General features: G+C 41.3%; 1 protein-coding gene across 3 annotated transcripts in view; it reads right to left on the minus strand.

Annotated features, from left to right (window-relative positions):
• The window catches only part of GRIP1 (glutamate receptor interacting protein 1), a 325,558-nt gene extending 306,518 nt beyond the window's left edge, over positions 1–19,040 (minus strand). For 2 of the 3 annotated variants that reach the window (XM_072146657.1, XM_072146648.1), the window contains exon 1: positions 18,793–19,040. In XM_072146657.1, the coding sequence (XP_072002758.1) occupies positions 18,793–18,847 (55 nt within the window). In that variant the 5' untranslated portion in view covers positions 18,848–19,040. Of the gene's footprint in view, positions 1–6,214; positions 6,276–18,792 lie in introns of those variants that run through there. The other variant, XM_072146651.1, reaches the window with a different exon arrangement.
• Between the last annotated feature and the right edge of the window lie 925 nt (positions 19,041–19,965).

A 19,965-nucleotide genomic window follows, 5' to 3' on the forward strand; every position in this document is an offset into this window, starting at 1 on the left:
CCTTAGATCTGAGTCTGTACACTTTCTAACATGCTTCATCTCCTATGTTCTGCTTTTTTCACACTGCTCTGTGGAATTAAGTCCTGTGAAGATACTAAAAATAAGCATTTTGGAGATATACAAATCAGAAGTAATATAAAAGGGAAAAAAAAAAAATCACTTTTGAAGAATGATCGGCCAGCGAAGTGGATGTTAACAAATCATCCTGAGATTAAGTTAAATGTGGCATTTTACAAAACCTGACATGGTTTTTGCCACAAAAGAAAATTCTCAAATCTCAATCCCCTAGTGATGTTTACAGAATAAAGATCATTTTAACCCCTTACTTTACAATGTTACTTAGTTGTATTGCTGTTTTAGCTCCTATCACTCTCTAGGCTGCTCAGTGTAAAAGTGAGCGGGGACTCTCTAAACAGACTCATTGGGGGTCATTTACAAAGGGCCCGAATTGCTTTTTTTCGTCGGGTTTCCCGAATTTTTCTGATTTGTGACGAATTGCCCCGGGCTTTTGGCGCACGCGATCGGATTGTGGCGCGTCCGCGCCGGCATGCATGCAACGGAAATCGGGGGACGTGGCCATAGGAAAACCCGACGGATTCCGAAAAAAAAATGGGTCGCATGACACGCGCTTACCTGCACCCAGCAACGGATGAACTCCAGTGAACTCTGGCGAACTTCAGCGCAGCAGCAACTACCTTAGTGAATCCCCGGAAGACCTGAATCCTTGACGGAGAACGCTCTGCTGGATCGCGAAAGGACCGGGTAAGTAAATCTGCCCCATTATGATCCATCTAAGTCTGTGTTGTGACAACGTGGTTAGATTATCAGGGTACGGGTGTATATACACTTTCCTTTGGCTTCTGACAATGTACTAACACACTGACACATAGAAGGAGAGATAAGACAGAAAAGAGAAGATGAGATGAATGAGATTTTACACTGTCAGCTCTGTCACTGTCAGTTCTCACAGATATGTGCCTGCCTCCCCCTTCCCCTAGATTAATTATCTGCTTGTAGTTTGCAACTTCTCTTTTCTCACAATGTGGTGCTGGCAGGAAGTGATCAGTGAGCGTATGTGAACTCCGTGCAGGGGCGTGTGGCTACAGGCACAGAGCAGAGAGAGACAGAAACTGTCTCACAGAAATCCAAGATGGCAGCCACACGACCCTGAGTCAGAAGTAACAGCGTCTTAACAGCAACTGAAACTGTACAACAGGACCGATAGAGACAGGTTGGAAATGTGAAATGTTGTATGTGATATTGTTATTAAAATGTGTTATTTTGCTATCCTAATGATATATAAGAAACTTGTTTTTGTGGGAATACCCCTTTAACTCATAGAGAATGCCCTTAATTCCCTATGATACAACATAATACATGTGCATATTATTGCTGCATGCAGATAATTAAAACACTGTAGTGACTGAAGTGCTAAAACATGCTAAGTTACATTCGCTCTTAAAGCAGGGTAATGCTCCATAGACTCACAGGGCACTGAACAAGTGAACTGATCTGGCTTCAATAATACAGGTTATTCAAGGTCTAATCAGCAGTAGCTATTTACGCAGAGCAGAATCCAGTTCTTCTGATTTTGCAATCAGCAGGGTTATTAGTACACTACTTATGCTCCCTGTCATGCTGTCTATACCTACAGCCGAATCGTTCTCTTCCAATCATTTGAAACTAATACTTGTTTAGGGTCTTCAACTGAGCAAGACTCAATGAAGAGTAAGTGATTTCAATGAGAAACAGTCTTTTGTGGTAAGATGAATTATTTAAAGGATTATATATATAAAAGGGAAGTTTAAATGACTTCTGAAACACATCAATAGTTTGTTAAATGATTGTGGGGAAAGTCACAGAGAATCTGGAATTCACCAAGTTGTTCTGCTCTATTTACAGACCACTTTTATATTCTGTTTGTGCTCTTTTTTCAATATTCTCACTACACAACAATTCAATCGGTAGACCTTCATATCAAATGGGATAGACCTGGGTAATTCTCTTTTGAATCTAATAATAGGTTCCTCGATAGCGAAATTAGCAGATGTGGCTTTGTGCAAAAACTGCTATGTCATGTGCCCAATTTGTTGTTTTCTTCTTGCCAAAAAACTGAATTCCATTTCAAATCCCAACCTCTGCAGGTACTCCAGCTTCCATATCCAACAGGCTGACTTCCCTCATTCTCTCCATCTGGCTATGCACGGTTTAGGGCAGTGGTGGCTAACCTATGGCACTGGTGCCAGAGGTGGCACTCAGAGCCCTTTCTGTGGGCACTCAGGCCATCACCAGAGAGGACTCCAAGTATCTTCCTGCAGTCCCAGACAGCCCAGGGCTTGCTGTGCACAGAGCTATTTTAAAGCAACTGTGCTACCCGGGACTACTGGAGGAGTGGGAGGTTTTGGACAGATCTTGATCATCCAAATTTCTTCTATTTTCTGCTTTATTGGTGTCCTCAGGGTGCTGGTATCAATGAATGCTGAAGGGAAAGAGAAGGGAGTATAAACCACAAATTAAATTTCTGTGCGGGCACTTTGCAATAAATAAGTGGGTCTTGGTTGTAGTTTGGGCACTCGGTCTCTAAAAGGTTCGCCATCACTGGTTTAGGGGAATTATGATATATTTTAACAACTCTGGTGTAGTCAATCACACCTTGACCCTTTGTTTGGTGAAGCCAAAACACCCATTGGTGTTCACGAACTTAAAACCTAGGAGCACTCAATCCCCCAATGCAAATACCATTCATATCAATCTGTTAATTGAATTCATGACCGCTTAATTAATGGGCTCCCACACTACAACCATGAGACACCTAACAACCTCACATCTGAAGAATGTCACGAACTCTCAAACCTTGAAAAGGAGAAAAGCTTGGTTATCAAGCAGTCAAATAGAGGCCTTAACATTGTGCCGATGAACCACAGAGACTATGTGGGGTTGTATGAACGTTTCCTGCAGAATGTTACCACCCCCTATGATACAATCAAGTTAAAAAAAAAAAGAATTGGAAGCCATCCTAATGGAATCTCCATCTAATAAACATTTTGGAAAAGATTAATCCATATTGTAGTAGCATGGACGACTGTGTGTCTCAAGCCAGTCATCAGGAAAGCAGAACAAGAAGCTAGTTGCACTAGGAGGATTCATCTACTTATCCAAAAGGACAAACCCAGGGACAGAGGTAGTACAAGACTGGTGGGGTCGTTTGATAAACTGAATCTAACCATCAAACGGGCCCTGAGAAGAGATTTGAATATCCTGAAGGCCAGTGGCAGACTGGGAAATTAAAATGGCCCTGGAAAAAAATGTAAAAATGGCCCCATTCTGTGGACGGGGTGAAAACAAGTAAGCCTGGCCATGTGATCTGGGTGGAGTTACTAACCTCCACACTAACTGTTTATAGATGGTCTAAATGTACAAGAATATAACTACTAGAATACTGTCTCCTATGTACAAGAATAAAACTACAATAATACTGCCCCCTATGTACAAGAATATAACTACTATAATACTGCCCCCTATTTACAAGAATATAGTTACTATAAAACTGCCCCCTATGTACAAGAATATAACTACTATAATACTGCCCCGTATGTACAGGGATATAACTACTATAATACTTCTCCCTATGTAGAAGACTATTACTATTAGAATACTGCTCCTAAGTACAAGAATAAAATTACTATAATACTACCCCCTATGTACAAGAATATAACTACTATAATACTGCCCCTATGCACAAGAATATATCTACTATAATTCTGCTTCTATGTACAAGAATATAATTACTATAATACTTTCCCCTATGTACAAGAATATAACTCCTATAATATTGCCCCCTAGGTACGGGAATATAGCTACTATAATACAGGAATATAACTATTATTACTAGTACTACTATGCCATATAACATCGCCAGCCCGCCTGTATATAGCCAGCCCCCACTGCATATAGCCAGACAGCCCCCCGGCATAAAGCAAACCCCCCAGTATAAAGCAAGCCAGTATTCCCAATATATAGCTAACCAGCCCCTCCCCATTATACAGCCAGCCAGTCCCCCTAGTATACAGTCAGCCCCCCTAGTATATATCTACTCACCTTTCCAACACTCACCCACAGCTCCGCTACTTAATGCAGTCCGTTCGAGACGGCGGCTCACAAACTATGACGCCAACGTCACAGTCTATGGGACGTCGGTGCGCACGGAGCTGTCACTACTGACAAGTAGCAGAGCTGCGGGGGAGTGCCAGATAGTTGAGTAGATGTGTAGATGTTTTATTTATTTTTCGACAGGCCCCAGACCAGTCCCAGACCGGCCCCATCGGCCCCAGACTAATCGGCCCACCGGGATTTCTCCCGGTGGGTTACATTGCCAGTCCGCCCCTGCTGAAGGCTAATAAAGATATCTGTGATATTTTTGTATAGTAAATGCAGCATTACTGCTTTATTCTATTTATTTGAAGATTTAAATACGGGCTCATTAACATTATTTTTCAAATGGTTAATATATCACTTGCTAACAAGATGCTAATGCAATTACCAAAATATGGAATAGCTTTCTCTTGGTGGATTTCAATTTATCTGTGCTGTGTTCCATTGTGTATCATATAGGTAGCAATAGACTGTACCTCCTCTGTCTACTGGGAGGACAGTCCAGAAGAAAAATGAAGAAACAACAGCACTCAATAAGACAGAAGATGAGAAAGGTGCTCATGGTCTGGTTGACTCTGGCTAGAGGTCCATAGTAATACCAATCATAGAAAAAAAACTGCAGCACTTCACAGGTTGCAGTGATAAACGGAGTAAAGTTCTTTATTCCCCAAAAGGTCATTTTCCTTTTATGCTTGCTGGGAGGACAATGTTATAACCCTTCTCAATATATTCTCTTCGAAAAGTAAGAGAGCAGAAGTATACAACCAGGAAGCTGCACTGTAATCTCCATCATTATTACTGTATGACAGATCCATCATCAGCAGTAACTAAATAATGTAATACTGTACATAATGGGTGACAATTTATATAGTGAAAGGAAGAAAAAATATCTTTAAAGGGGTATTTCCATCTGGGCATCCACATTTAATTTAATTAATTTGCCATATGTAAACATTTCTTCAATTGGATGTTATTTAAAAAAATGATCATGTGTGAAGATAATTTCTTATAAATGTACCCATGTTTTCCCTCAGAATCGAAGTAGCTTCCTCGGATACGACCACCCCGTACTCTGGTGGCCAGACATGCACTACTGGGCCATGCCTGACCACCTGGCTTCAGCCATCATTACCACATGCAGTAACTCCCAAACATTTCATATACAAAAACTTTTTGTTTCTTTGTGCAACCTCTGCAGCAGAGGATGTCATATCTAAGGAGTTAGTCTTGTTTCTAAGGGACCAAATTACTACATTTATGCAAAATATCTTCACCCATCTTCAATTATCTTCATAACATCTAATTGAAGAAACATTTATATATGGTAAATGAATTACCGTAAATTAACTGTAAATGCCCAGACGAGAATACCCCTTTAAGGGATTCGATTCTGAGCAAGAATCAAAAAAAGTGTAATGCTGCAAAGAGTACATTAAAAATTATCAATTTGAACTTGCCTCAAGTATCACTAGTTCTTCAACTAAAACTTTTTAAGTCAGCAAAAACAGAGACCAATAAAGGTCAATAACAGGATAGCATGTAGAGAAAAAGCGAAATAGAATGGAATGGTTGAAACATTTATTGATCATGGTTTCATTAACAGAGAGAAATGGCAAGGCTACAGAACTACATGCGGGGACTGTCACTTTAGAAAATCATTGAAACAGGTTTTTGCTTCCATTCGCTAATAAACCTGATTAAAAAGTCTACTATACCAGGACATCTGCTCTGAAAAGAGTGATTCAGAATCGACCTTATCCTATTGCTGTACTAATGAATTCCTCATTCACCTAAAATTAAAATCATAGATTTAGGAAAAATAGAGAAAGAGGAGAAGCAAGTGTTAAACCCTGTGATTATGGACATGGACAATACAATATAGCCATGTCTGTTACAAAAGATTGTAATACCCTTCACCTAGTCCCAATGCATTTTCTCTGCATTAAAGAATTCATGGGGACGCTTAACATGGGAAAAAAAATCTTAACATAAAATACAAACAGATAAATGTACAAAAATATTGCAGAAGAGGACCAAAACAGTAGCGGCATTGGTTACTCACGACCCCTGTTGTGACGACAATGCCACCATCTGTTGTCCAAATCCATCCTTTAAAAAGTGTCACAGAATCGTTTCTTCCTCTAAAGCCTATTGGGCTAAGGTTATGAGGATCACACAACTTTGGTAGTATAGATTCTACACCCAAGTCGTACTCTCCTACAGGGGAAAAGTCTAATAACTAGAAGGGCACAATAGAGGAGGCAAGGTGGGAACCAAAAGAGCTTCAGACACTCCCCCTCCCAGCTACGTCATCAAATTTTCAGTTCTGAGAAAGCAATCGGAAAAAATGAATGCTGCAGTACACTATAATGAGCAATAAATGTTCATTCATGGCGTAGACGATAAAGACATATGTACAGTAGGGTAGAGGATAAGAGGTGCAGGATCACTGGTGTACCCACAGATGTCACTTTAGCAAATTGTGTGAAAGAAAAACTTCATCACACATAAAGAATCAGATTAAAAATTGGGCAATTTATGACCTAAAAAATATTTGGTAAACTAAACAAAATGAAATTGATGTAAAATGTTTATGCAAAAGATCATCAGTTCTGGATTACTATGTGCAAAGAAAAGCCAAAGTGATTTAAATATTCCAAATAAAGTGTAGGGTAGACTGGGAACAAAAAGAAGTACACAGACCGAGCTTAGAACTGAACTCACCAAACTTTCCCTGCCTTGTTACTCAGAACCACCCTGGGCGATTTCCAGTAACTGTGCGACAGACAGTCAATACTTAATTCAAAGTGATAACAGACAAGGACAAGACAAGCAGACAAATAAGAAAAATCACCAGAGCCAAATAAAAAGGCCTAGAAGATAAGTTATTAATCTGTAGTTATTGATTTCTAAAAGTAGGTTTTTAGCCGAACATGTCAATAGGGTTAAAAGTGCAACACGTATTATGAATATAGATAACAAAAATCACTGCAGATTGTTCTGGACATATTCAGGGGCATAATAAGATTGTCCCTTCATGCTAAGAAACTTACAAATATATTACAGATTAGTAGATGATGGAAGCCTGTGTTTAAATCAGCAAGCAGTACTGGGTTATACAAGCTCAAAAGCTGGCAAAATTATAAATTCAGCTCTGGACTACAACATTGATTTCAACTTATGATGGCCTCAGTGGTGACACCAATACACAAGGTATGTCACCACCTGAGGTCAGCATTCATGAGCCATGTATGTAGAGGTTACGGTGAAGGATTGGCTGCGAACGGCTGTGTCGTGACCTGCTCTTGAAACAAATGTCCCCTGACAACAGACAAAACTGTAAGATCCAGAGCGGGCAACTATTTCTCGAATAGAGGGGTCAGGTCAGTTTATTATACTTATTTTAACACACAGCTCCTTTAAAGCTTCTTTATCTTTAATTCAGGCAAACCCTGACACCATTAAAAAGTTATAATAATAGCATTAAAAGCCATTTATTATACAGAATGATATGGGCTATTACACTACAAACACACTGAATTTCGAGCAAATAGACAGCAGACGAGATAGAGTGAGCACACAAGGAGCCCGAGGAGTCTCGAGACCTTTAAGTCATGCATTGCCTTAATCAAAGTGACATCTGGTTTGAATTCTTTTTGATTCAGTGAATATCAATTTAGATCTTTGCAACAGCAGCTTGATTCTCATTTGCAATGTATTTGTCTTCATTTCATTTCTTCCACAAGGATCTTAAAGACTAAGCAAGATACCTGCCTTTCTGAAATGTCATTTACAAAATAAAGAGATTGTACATGGGCAAAATATTAAAACAAACATTTCAGAAATAATTTCTTTGTTTCAGAGAAATACGTCAAAGCTCTGTAAATTGACCAATTTATTAGGAGTCAAATGTATTAGAGTACACATATAACTCCTGAAATTTTGAGGGCTTCTGCACCCTAGCACTGATAGCCGTTGCTTTCTATTTTGATACTTGGTTAGCTATATTATGGGTATGACCAATAAAAAGGAGTGGGTCAATTGTCATAAAGAGACATCACCAAATATAACACAAGCAACTTGGTCTGGTGACTTGCCTGTTGGGGAACAGTTTTAAACAATGCTCCAGAAAAAGATTATCAATGAAATGAATTTTCAGCATACAGCATATTGTGTACAAGAGAGCATTTCCATAAACAATTTTTAATTTCCAATACCAAATCCACATGAGCCATGCATTTGTATGTCATTGAATTAGGTATACGAAGGTATCCTGGCACATGGCATGACCAATTTGGGGAAGATCCATTGCTGCAGAACTTATTTTGCAGATGTGGTATTCTGAAAGCCTGCACTGAACTCCAAAATCAACATATTTATTTATGATATTACAGCTGCAAGCCAAGATTACTTCCGATTGTTCCTCCTAGACAGCTGTATACTCATTTTATGCTATGTTGCAAAATTTATCAGTATACATATCTGATCCTTTAACCAGTCACAATGCCATCATAGGCAGGTTGTTACTTGAGACTCAGTATATATTGTACCCCCAAGTCTTATTTACATTTGACTTGCCCTCAAGTATCCCTATTCAGAATTTATCCAGATAATGCAGAGTTTCACTTTTGTATATTACAACTTTCTGTTGGTTTACCAAGCGGCTTTCTACAATGAACAACAAGATACTCATTGTTGCATTTTTTTACTGCCTGCAATACAGTACGGATTTTAATTTTATGGTGCAATTTTAAATAGCGGTAAGATTGACAATCAACAGTTTTCTATATGTTCAACGTTGCCACTAAAGTTAAAGGGGTTGTCAACTATCAGCAAATAATTCATATGGTTTGTATAAGGAAAAGTTACACAATTTTCCAATATACTCTCTGTATAAATTTTTTTTTCTAGATCTCTGCTTGCTTTGCTTCTATAGAAAGCTTCTAAGTTTACTTCCAGTGGATATAATCTGTCTGTGTTGTGTGATGGACATGCAGGTACACAAGCTGTTATTATCACACAACTCCTATTACTCTCAGTGATAATAATGGCTCCTGCATGTCCATCATATCAGCATGGACAGATTCTTACCACTGGAAGTAAATAGAGATGATTCCTATAGAATGACATCAAGCAGAGATCTAAGAAACCATGAGGAATTGATACAAAAAGTATCATGAAAAATGGTATACCTTATAATTACACAAATATCAATTATTTACTGAAAGTGGCCAACCCCTTTAAGGAAGCCTTCCCTCCAGCCAAAGTCAGTTTGGTATTTTGAGACAGTTTTATTGTGACACATTGTACTTCAAGTTAGTTTAAAAATTTGGGCAATGTATTTTGCATTTAGGCAGATTGTTATTAAAGGAAATCTACCATTTGTTTTCATGCATTGTGAGCCCAACATACCTTGAGAATTCTGTAGCTCCATGGTTTTACAGGTGCACAGTTTAAAAAATTGGACAATGTGTTTTGTGTTTATGCAGAAAACGGATATTTGGCAAAAACATGGAAAAATGTTAGATTTTCGATATTTTAAATTTTCTACTTTTCCAACACAGTCATAACAACAAAATAACTCCATAACTAACATTTACCGAATATCTGCTGTTGGCATGGTTTTTTATGCATCCTCTAATTTTTGTAGGATGTTATAAGGCTAAGAACTTTTGGTGCAGTTTAACACATTTTCATGCAAAATCATACTTTTGATGGACCTGCTCAGCATTCAAGTCAGTTGAGAGGACTGAATAATAGCAAAATCTAATAAATTAATCAATTTTAGAAACTACACCCCTCAACGAATGAAAAACAACTTTTATGAAGTTTGGTAACCCCTTTTTTTAAAATATTTAAACATTCTTAATGAATAAAATACCAAAACACTCCACAAAGTTTGCTACCCAATTTGTCCCGAGTACGCCAATACCCTATATGTGGTGGTAAACTGCTGTATGAGTACAGTGCAGATGCAGGCACAGACAGTTTACAGTCAGACCCAGAAGGGATCTGACCGTGGGACTGATTTGGCAGCCTTGTAGAGGATTGCATCCCCCAGTATACGGCACAGGTGGGAGTGGGCGATCCCTAAGGGGAAGCCTCTCACATGCCATGGTCGCAGCGTGTAATGGGGTAACACCCATGATCGTAGAAATGTCCGAATGTGGGTGTTAGATCGGACTGTAAGCTGTGATATACAGATGATACCCGCAGGTTCTGGAACCAGCTCTGCTTGTGAGCCAGTGCCAGAATCCCGACGTAACGGTACATCTGTCTGCAAGAAGTACCTTCCCGTACAGACATACTCCGGTCTCAACTATGTTATTTGTTTACAGTTTTTCACTTCTCTGTTTGTTATATATAAAATCTTTGTCACTTCAGAAAGCCTGTTATGACGTGACTGATGAAGGGATCGTAGCTGTCCCGAAAGCTTGCTCGTTACATCTTATATTTCAGTTAGCCATTAAAAGGTATCGCAATTTAAAAAAAGGTTATTTATTTGATCAAAAGCAACAGGAATTTCTTCAACTGTCTAACAAAATACAAAACTTTTTTTCTTGGTTTTACCATAAAATATTCCTGTGTTTTGTGTTGCAGATTTTAAGTCCATGAAAAGTACTTAAAAGGCCCATAAAGACCTCCTATTGAAACTAATGGCAATTGGGTTTTACAGATTTTGACAAAATCCAACAGGTAAACCACCCTTTGAGGAGCTTCCAATGCAAAATTGAAAAGTTACAACTGTTTAGATTAAAAAAAAAACAAAAAAAAGTTCCCAAGTCACAGTTCTAAACATCTAAGTGCGTGATTTATGCAAAACAATGTTAACAGCATAGATTCTGCAATGCATATGAATTTTTTGTAATCATGGGGAAAGCTAGAATAGGAATGCTTAATTCACAGGTGTGAACAGCGGAAAGGGAAGCGGGGTGATAAAAGTAGAAAGGTTTATTTGGACAAAGCAGTCAGATAAAAAATGAATAGAGTTGGGGTGTGCATATCAATCAACACTCCATTTAAAGAGGGAAGAACTCAGGTTTCATGTTCAGTGGGGGTCGCTACAGAAAAAATAATCAGAGCCAATTTTATAGAAATGTGCCATATAAATTAAAGGGGTTATCCGGGTTTAAAAAATTTTTTATGGCCGGGCTGGGGAGGGCTATTTAAAGGGCACCTACCACCACAAATCTACCTATAAAGGTAGATCGGGTGGTAGGTGAATCAATGGGACGTGAGGATAGCCCTTTTAAGGGCTAATCCTCACGTCCCCGCACTGTTTTATAAACTTTTATTACATTAATATGTTAATTTACTTATGCGGCTACTGGGGCGTGGAGTAGCCGCATCTGAGGTTACACGAGGCGGCTACTCCACGCCCCGGTAGCCACATTACCCCTCCTACTCACCATGTTCGGCGCGCAGCTGCTCGTAGCTGCGCGCCCTCGTCCGCCGATCCTGCCGTCTGCGCATGCGCAGAACAGCAGGCCCGCGCCTGCGCAGCCCCGGCTTCAGAGCAGTGACCGCGCAGGCGCGGGCCTGCTGTTCTGCGCATGCGCAGACGTCAGGATCGGCGGACGAGGGCGCGCAGCTACGAGCAGCTGCGCGCCGAACATGGTGAGTAGGAGGGGTAATGTGGCTACCGGGGCGTGGAGTAGCCGCCTCGTGTAACCTCAGATGCGGCTACTCCACGCCCCAGTAGCCGCATAAGTAAATTAACATATTGATGTAATAAAAGTTTATAAAACAGTGCGGGGACGTGAGGATTAGCCCTTAAAAGGGCTATCCTCACGTCCCATTGATTCACCTACCACCCGATCTACCTTTATAGGTAGATTTGTGGTGGTAGGTTTCCTTTAAACATAATAAACATGTACTTACCTCCTCCGGAGCTGCCGATGTCCCGCGCCGCGGCCGGTCTTCTCCGTGCGCCGGTTTCAGTACAAAGGCGCACAGGGAGCTTCCGGCCGGCCGGAAGCTCCCATGCGCACCATCTCCCAGCGCTTACAACGCTGAGAGATAGGGACGGATGGGAGGAGCCGTCCACAACGCGGACCGGAAGCTCCCTGTGCGCGGCTTCTGTGCCCCTGTTTGTTTACAGGGGCACGCATCGAAGTGACCGCGGCGCTGGACATCGGCGGCGCCGGAGGAGGTAAGTCCATGTTTATTATGTTTAACTATCCCTCCCCAGCCCGGCCATAAAAAGATTTTTAAACCCGGATAACCCCTTTAATAAGTTTGTATTAATTTGCAGCCAACTCCATATTCCATTTAAAAAAACAAAAAAAATAAACTGTACCTATTTTGTCTTATCCCAGGGATTCCCCTCTGTAGCTCCTGTTGGGCTTTTGGGCTTTGTGATGATGCAGGCAATATCAGTGAAGTGATTTTTACACTTAGAGGGGTTTTCCCACAAAAGAAAATTCTCACATCTCAATCCCCTAATATTCGTGGGAATACCCCTTTAAAGGCAACCTTTCTTCAGGCAAATCACTGTTATAGTACAAAGTCTTTATAAAGTGTCAAAGATGCCTGCAGCCAGAAAAATGTACTTATATCCACAGACCACCAGCAGGCGTCAGCCCTTATGGTTGCATCTTTACATAATCGTGCCTACTTATCTCCCTGTAATCTCCATCTTGTCTCAATTGTTAGGAAAATTGAGACGAGGCAGCGGTAGGGCAGGGAGACGACAAGAAGCCAGGAGGCAGGGCCTGCTGCAGCTACCAGGAGATAAGGAGGTGCAGTTATATAAAGACATGTCGATCACACAGGTAACAAACCATACTCTTACCCAAACTTTTAGTGGTTAAATAGCATTTTGACTGGTGACTGGTTCCCTTTAAGAAAGAATTGACCCAGTTGGAATTTTTACTATAACATCTTGCTGTTCCCAAGCAATCAGTGCCATAAGTTACGACATCCAATATTCTAATTAAATTCCCGACAGTTACAGCTAGCCCTGGATGCGTGCAGAAAAACTGACAGTAGGCATCTGACTTTAAAGTCTGACTAAACCTTTGGAGCACATATTTTTCGATTTCAGAAATTAATAGAACAGGTGCACGTTATCTCTGACTGCTGTGTCTAAGGGGTTAAACACCCAGGATCAGAGCTTTTCCAATCCTGGGTGTTAGTCCCGGGTTTGGCCTGTGCTGATGTTCTGCAATTTTCTACTGACGCGGTCTTCTGACAGCAGCCATTAAAGGGGTATTCCAGGAATCAGCATAATTCATATACAAGTGGGCACTCAAAATATAAGCTAATATGTAAATAGTTGTTATTTAAAATTTTGCCCCCGTTAGCAGAAAAATGCTGATGACATACACAGTAATGAAGAATTAAAATGCTACTGGCCCTTTAATCAGTCCATTAATTTCCTCCGCGCGGTCCGTTGCAGGACAGAAGATGGCCGCTGGTCACATGTCCACATCACATGTCCTGTACCTGCCTGGGCAGGGTCATGTGATCACCACTATGTTTGGCTGTAGTCGGTTGGTTGCAGTGCATCCTGTATGGTCAGTGTTGTGGTGATGGCAGTTGCACATCATTACTATGGTAACAGAGCAAGAAAGTCTGTTATATCATCACTGGGAGCAGAGCCTGAGAGGTAGGAGGAGTTACTGAGAACTAAAGGATCATGGAACTTGTAGTTTCCAGTGGCGGCCATCTTAGTGATAACTCCACCTACTTTAGAGAGGCCATAGATTTTGTAAATCATAAAATCAAATTATTTAGGCTCCGTTTTGTGACTAATGACATTGAGTATTGTTGTACTCATTTATTTATATCATCATGGGTTTTTGTGTCAGACGTTCATATTCCTGGAATACCCCTTTAAGGAGTTAAGTAACAGAACTTCTCTGTGCTTTTTTCTTCACTTCCTCCTGCAATGAGCAGTGTATCTGAAAGCGTTCTGAGCATACTGATTGCTCAGGTAGGGTTGAGGCTAGAAATATAATTTTAAAAAATGGTTAAAAACTGGTATTTTGGTCTTTGGGCAAAATTTTCCGTTACAGGGTTAAACTCCAGGAAAAAATGTTATTAGATTTTAATAGATCAGACATTTTGGGACGCAACAATACCTAACATGTTTATGATTTTTACTGTTTATTTATATTTACCATATATACTCCAGTATAAGCCTAGTTTTTCAGCACAAAAAATGTGCTGAAAACGCAAACTCGGCTTATGCTCGAGTAAAAAAAAAAAATCAAAACTCACCTTTCTGGCTTCCCCCGCTGCTGGCTATATCCTGGGACAGGGGGCTGGCTATATACTGTGGCAGGAGACTGGCTATATAGTATGGGGCAGGGTCCGGCAGGCTATATACTAGGGAGGCTGTGACCAATGCATTTCCCACCCTCAGCTTATACTCAAGTCAATAGGTTTTCCCAGGTTTTTGTGGTAAAATTAGGGGCCTTAGTTTATATGCGAATATATATGGTATATCAGTTCTAGGGAAAGGGGGGTGAATTTTTAGGTTTTTTTGTTTTGCAGTATATGGCATTTTTGGACAGTATTCATTGAGCCAGTGGCTTATTGTAACAAATCTGGCACTATACTTTCCAATTCAATGTGGTAGCCCTATGCTGGATTAAATTAAAAAAAATATATATATATTCTTATTTAATAATCTTTGGTATGAATAAAAAAAAGAGGCACAAGGGAATATTTATTATTGACAATCTTTAAAGTGTAACTATCAAGTTACTTGACAAAAAATAGCTGTAAATAGCCAGTGTAGACAACAATCTTTAATTGACAATCTTTAAAGTGCAACTATCAAGTTACCCGTATATACTCGAGTATAAGCCGACCCGAGTATAAGCCGAGACCCCTAATTTTACCATCAAAAACTGGGAAAACCGATTGACTCGAGTATAAGCCGAGGTAGGGAAATGCATTGGTCACAGACCCCCCCAGTATATAACCAGCCTGCCCCCAGTAGTATACAGCACTGCCCCCAGTAGTATACAGCACAGCCCCCAGTAGTATACAGCACTGCCCCCAGTAGTATACAGCACTGCCCCCAGTAGTATACAGCACAGCCCCCAGTAGTATACAGCACTGCCCCCAGTAGTATACAGCACTGCCCCCAGTAGTATACAGCACAGCCACCAGTAGTATACAGCACAGCCCCCAGTAGTATACAGCACTGCCCAGTCTGCCCCCAATAGTATACAGCTTGCCCAGCGTTAAAAAAAAATAAACTTATATACTCACCCTCAGGTGGCCCCGACGTGCAGCGCTGCTCCCCCGATGTCCGCGCGGGTCCTCTTCTGGCTTCCACGGCCGTCTTCTTGCTTCTCTAACTTCGTGCCGGGCGCTGCCATTGCTCTCCCGCGGACGGCGCCAAGTATGACGCGCCGCTGCTGACGTCATACTAGGCGCCGCCTGGAAGAAAAACAATGGCGGCGCCCGGCACGAAGTTAGAGAAGCAAGAAGACGGCCGCGGAAGCCAGAAGAGGACCCGCGCGGACATCGGGGGAGCAGCGTTGCACGTCGGGGCCACCGGAGGGTGAGTATATAAGTTTATTATTTTTAAAATATTTTTAAAGTATATATATTAAGTATTGACTCGTGTATAAGCCGAGGGGACGTTTTTCAGCACATTTTTTGTGCTGAAAAACTCGGCTTATACACGAGTATATACGGTACATTCCTGGTGTGTAATTGGATGCCCTGAAGCATTTGATAAGTCGCATGCTTGTGACATCACTCAAGGTCCTAAAGTATTTTACATGCTGCAGTGACTGATATTCTCCTGCACCCGGCGACTACTGATCAGGAGCGTGCACATCTGCTAGTAAACCCTCCCAACAACATCCACCCACCCTCCTCTCCTCAACCAACCAAACAAAGACAGGCATAGGGACAAGGTAACACCCCTGCTAGGTGACAAATAGCTGCAGATTACTAAAGAGTGCAAGTTATAGAATTGCTTATTTTAGTGAGGACCAACCAAAGTTTTTCTTGGTTAGAGGTAATTTGGCCTCTGGTGGTTGGCTGTTTTTTATATCTCAAAAATGCACAGTTTTATTGGTAAGTTGGCCTATACAGATTAGGCCAGCTGGTTTTATGTTTCAGGGAGTGAATTTGAGTTAAAAAAAATACCAAAGTAATATATATGTCCCAAAATTTCCTCAACAAAGAAGAGAATTGATGGACCACAATGACAGTCAGAAATTAGGTGCGCACACAACAAAACCACAAAAAAATACAAAACTTAAAATATTGATATTGCTGTATTGTGTGGCTGCTATGATTTGCAAAGGTTGAATTTCACGGTAAACCCATAACTAGAGAAGAGTGGACCTGAAGCTTCCATTTGGGTGCGTCCCGCACTACCCAATATTGTTCTATAGAATTCATTGTCAAGCACTAAGATATTGAAGGCATATTCTTACAAAAGGTCATCAATATCAGATCAGTGGGAGTCCCATTGCTAACAAACAGCTGACATGGATGTCATGTCTGTACATTTTATAGAGCCAAGAACATAAAACCCTGCAAACTGTGGAATAGTCATGCCGGGTACCTCAACATGACCAATACATTAATTAATCTCCCCCAAAGTGTATCAGTCTTTAGACCAGTGCGGAGTAGAACTAGACAGTTCTCTGCTGTGCCAGATTATTCACAGTGTCTGATGCTAGATGATTAATCTGGTGCATTATAAGATTGGTGAGTCCTACGTTGCTCCTCCTATTAGTTAATCTAGTTTGCACCAAAATATAGAATTTTCTATATTTTTCCGCACAGGTTTTTTCTGGTGCAGACACACCCCTTTTTACAGAGGACACACCCTTTTTTACACGTCGGAAAACAACCTAAAATTGGTGTAAAACCTTCAGTAAATGTGGCTCGCAGCATTTCAGTTTTCTGGCGTAGACACATTAATATGTCTCCTCCGGTGTATTTAGCGCTCTGCTTAAATTGTATAGATATAGAGCTACAATTACTTGGCTAGACCACTAGATACAGAGTGGTGCCTTATCTCTGTTTCTGTTCTCTGTCTTCCTTATAAAAAATAATAATTTTTATTTATATTGCCCCCTTATATTCTATAGCACTTTACAAATCATGGGGGACATAAACAAATAAAATAAGACATTACAGAGTAAATACACAATCATATGAAACTATAGGAGTGAGGAACCTTCTTGCAATCTTGCCTAAAAGATGGCTTTTAATAGCATGTTTGAAGCTTTGGAGATTGTCTATTAGTCTAATAGTCAGGGGTAGGGCAGTCCAGAGAGTTGTTTCATCTCTGGAGAAGTCATGTGTGGGAGGCTCAAATTAAGGAAAAGTATAATCTAAGATCGTCGGCAGATCAAAAAGCAGGGGTGGGACGATAGACTGAGCTGAGGGAAGATAGGCAAGGAGGTGCAGCATTATGCAGAGCTTTGAGGATGAGCGTGATTATTATAAACTGTATTCTTAAGGAGAACGTCAACTGGTGCAGTGACTGGCACAGAATGGAGGCATCCATGTAAGGTTTGGCTGATGCAAAGGGCAGAGTCAGACAGTGGGCCCGTTGCCTCGGGGTTATGGTAATACCACAGACCAAAATCTAGAGGTCAGGATAGGGTCGGTTACAGACAATTACTGGTGTTCTGAAGTAAGGCTGGAGTGATGGTACATGCAGATGTATACAGATGGGTATCATCAGAATAAAGATGATACTAGAAACTAAATCTGCTGATGGTTTTTCTCTCAGGGGAAGTAGAAAGAATAGAGTAGAGGACCTAGGATTGAGCCCTGAGGAACCCCAGGGGTAAGAGGAAGAGATGACGAGAGATCCAGAAAAGGAGACACTGAAAGTGCGGATCAGAGAGATTATTTGCATATTCCTTACCTAGAAACTTCAGCAGCATGCATGGCCTATAGGACACAGTATGCAAGAAAAGATGGCCTGCAAAGGTACTCCCCATAAGGAATGGCCTCCTTCTATGGCTTCTCAACTAGCCAATCAATTCCCTATACTGTACTGACAAGACGTGACTGTATATAGTTGGGAGTCTATTACTTATAGCTCAACCAGTTCCCTACTGGACCTCTGTATTAAGTACTAAACCAAACTCTGGCATCTATGGTACTTCTGAATCTAAGGATCTGTTTTTTTTTCTGTCCAGCAAATGATGGGTGACATAACTGCTACCCACTGGTTTCCATTATAGTTGATGGGAGTCTTCTGGGTGATTTTGTTTCCGTCAGAGATTTCCATTATTGGAACATAAGAATGGAAATCCGGTTGAGTTAGGGCAGAATAGCCAATGCTTTCGGTCTTGTGATCATAATAAAGGGATCGATTTTCCCGGCCGTATTCTGACCATACAGAAGTAGCCAATGGTCACCAATTCATATCACATATTACTCGTCACACATGTAACTGGCTACTGCTGCTCAAAACTTTACAGAAAAGATAATTAGATCCTAATAAGAAAATCCTAAACTTCCTTAGCCTGACATCATGATGACAAGAGTAGTAGGGAGGCCAGCTGACAGGGCAGCATGGAGAGGGCTGCAGACACCTGAGTACATTTCTTCTATCCATCATGGCAGGGATTGCTGAGGGTGGCAGAAGTGACACAATGCAAGTTGCAGGCACTTGGCCGCCCCCAGCATGCACCTTACCTCTCTCGGGCTCCGCTTGCAGGCAGATGGGGATATTCTTCTTCCAGCCCGGCATGTTCCCAGCTGTGCGCTCCGCTCAGTGTCAGGGGCTGCGGTACCTTTGGCACATATCACCTGGCAGTGGTGCCGTAGCCTGGTGTGACCGGCACTTGTGCCGCCTGCTGTGCTCCTTGTCTCGGGGGAGAGGGCTCCGGCAGGAGGGGCTGCAGCAGCGCACGAAGGCACAGTGTATGGAGTAGGAGGAACAAGTGCACGGCGATAGAGGCAGTGTCAGGGGGCGGGGGATCCAACTTCACTCTCACCGGCAGGAGGAGGAGGAGGCACATTCCCGGCGGGCACACATACTGGAGCACGGAGGTCAGGGCTGTGTGAGGAGACGCCGCTCTGTCACTCACAGCTACTGCTGTCCCCTCACTCTCCATTCATGTGCACAGCACAGACACTCCCAGCTGCCGCCCTGCTCTGTTAACTCTTACTTCATCCTCTTCTGGAAAATACCTCACAAGAGCAAGTTTACTCTAATAAAGTTAATATTCCCAAAATTGTTTCTGCACCGAGGGGGTTATATAGTGGGCAACACCTGTAAGTAGAGGTAAGACCTGTAGTTTAAAATTTTCAGTTTGGGTTTGACCACTCAACCTATTGGCGGACATTCCGGCAAATTAAGGCCCCCTTGCCATTAGCAATGGCCATGATGGGCCAAGGTGGTGTCTCCCTGGGACATTATTAGGGCATCAATGTGACAGATTGACTGTTTGGCTGTCAATTCGGCAATAACGCCGAACTAAAACTATGGATCTGCTCATCTCTACTTGTAAGTTACGGCTGACACACATGGTACATGACTATGGTTGCAGCTACTTTTTGTCTTTTTCCATCATGTTCTAAATGCTGTAACTCTTTATTAACTTTTGTGTGCATCAAAGTTGCTAAAGTTACTAATCAAGTTGTACTTTCTCAAAAGAGAATAATCGCGCTAACATGAAACCAAAACCTTCTGCTGTCTCATAGACCTGTTACCACAAAAAAAAAACGGAGTTACAACGTTCTCATAAAATCAATACATTTAATACTTTATTTTAGACACAAGACAACACAAAATTGTATTATCATGAATTATTAAAACAATGTAATTAGTATACTTTGTACAGAGGAAATCCAAAACAACAAGGT

Source organism: Engystomops pustulosus, chromosome 4, assembly GCF_040894005.1.
Source record: "Engystomops pustulosus chromosome 4, aEngPut4.maternal, whole genome shotgun sequence".
Classification (NCBI taxonomy): domain Eukaryota; kingdom Metazoa; phylum Chordata; class Amphibia; order Anura; family Leptodactylidae; genus Engystomops; species Engystomops pustulosus.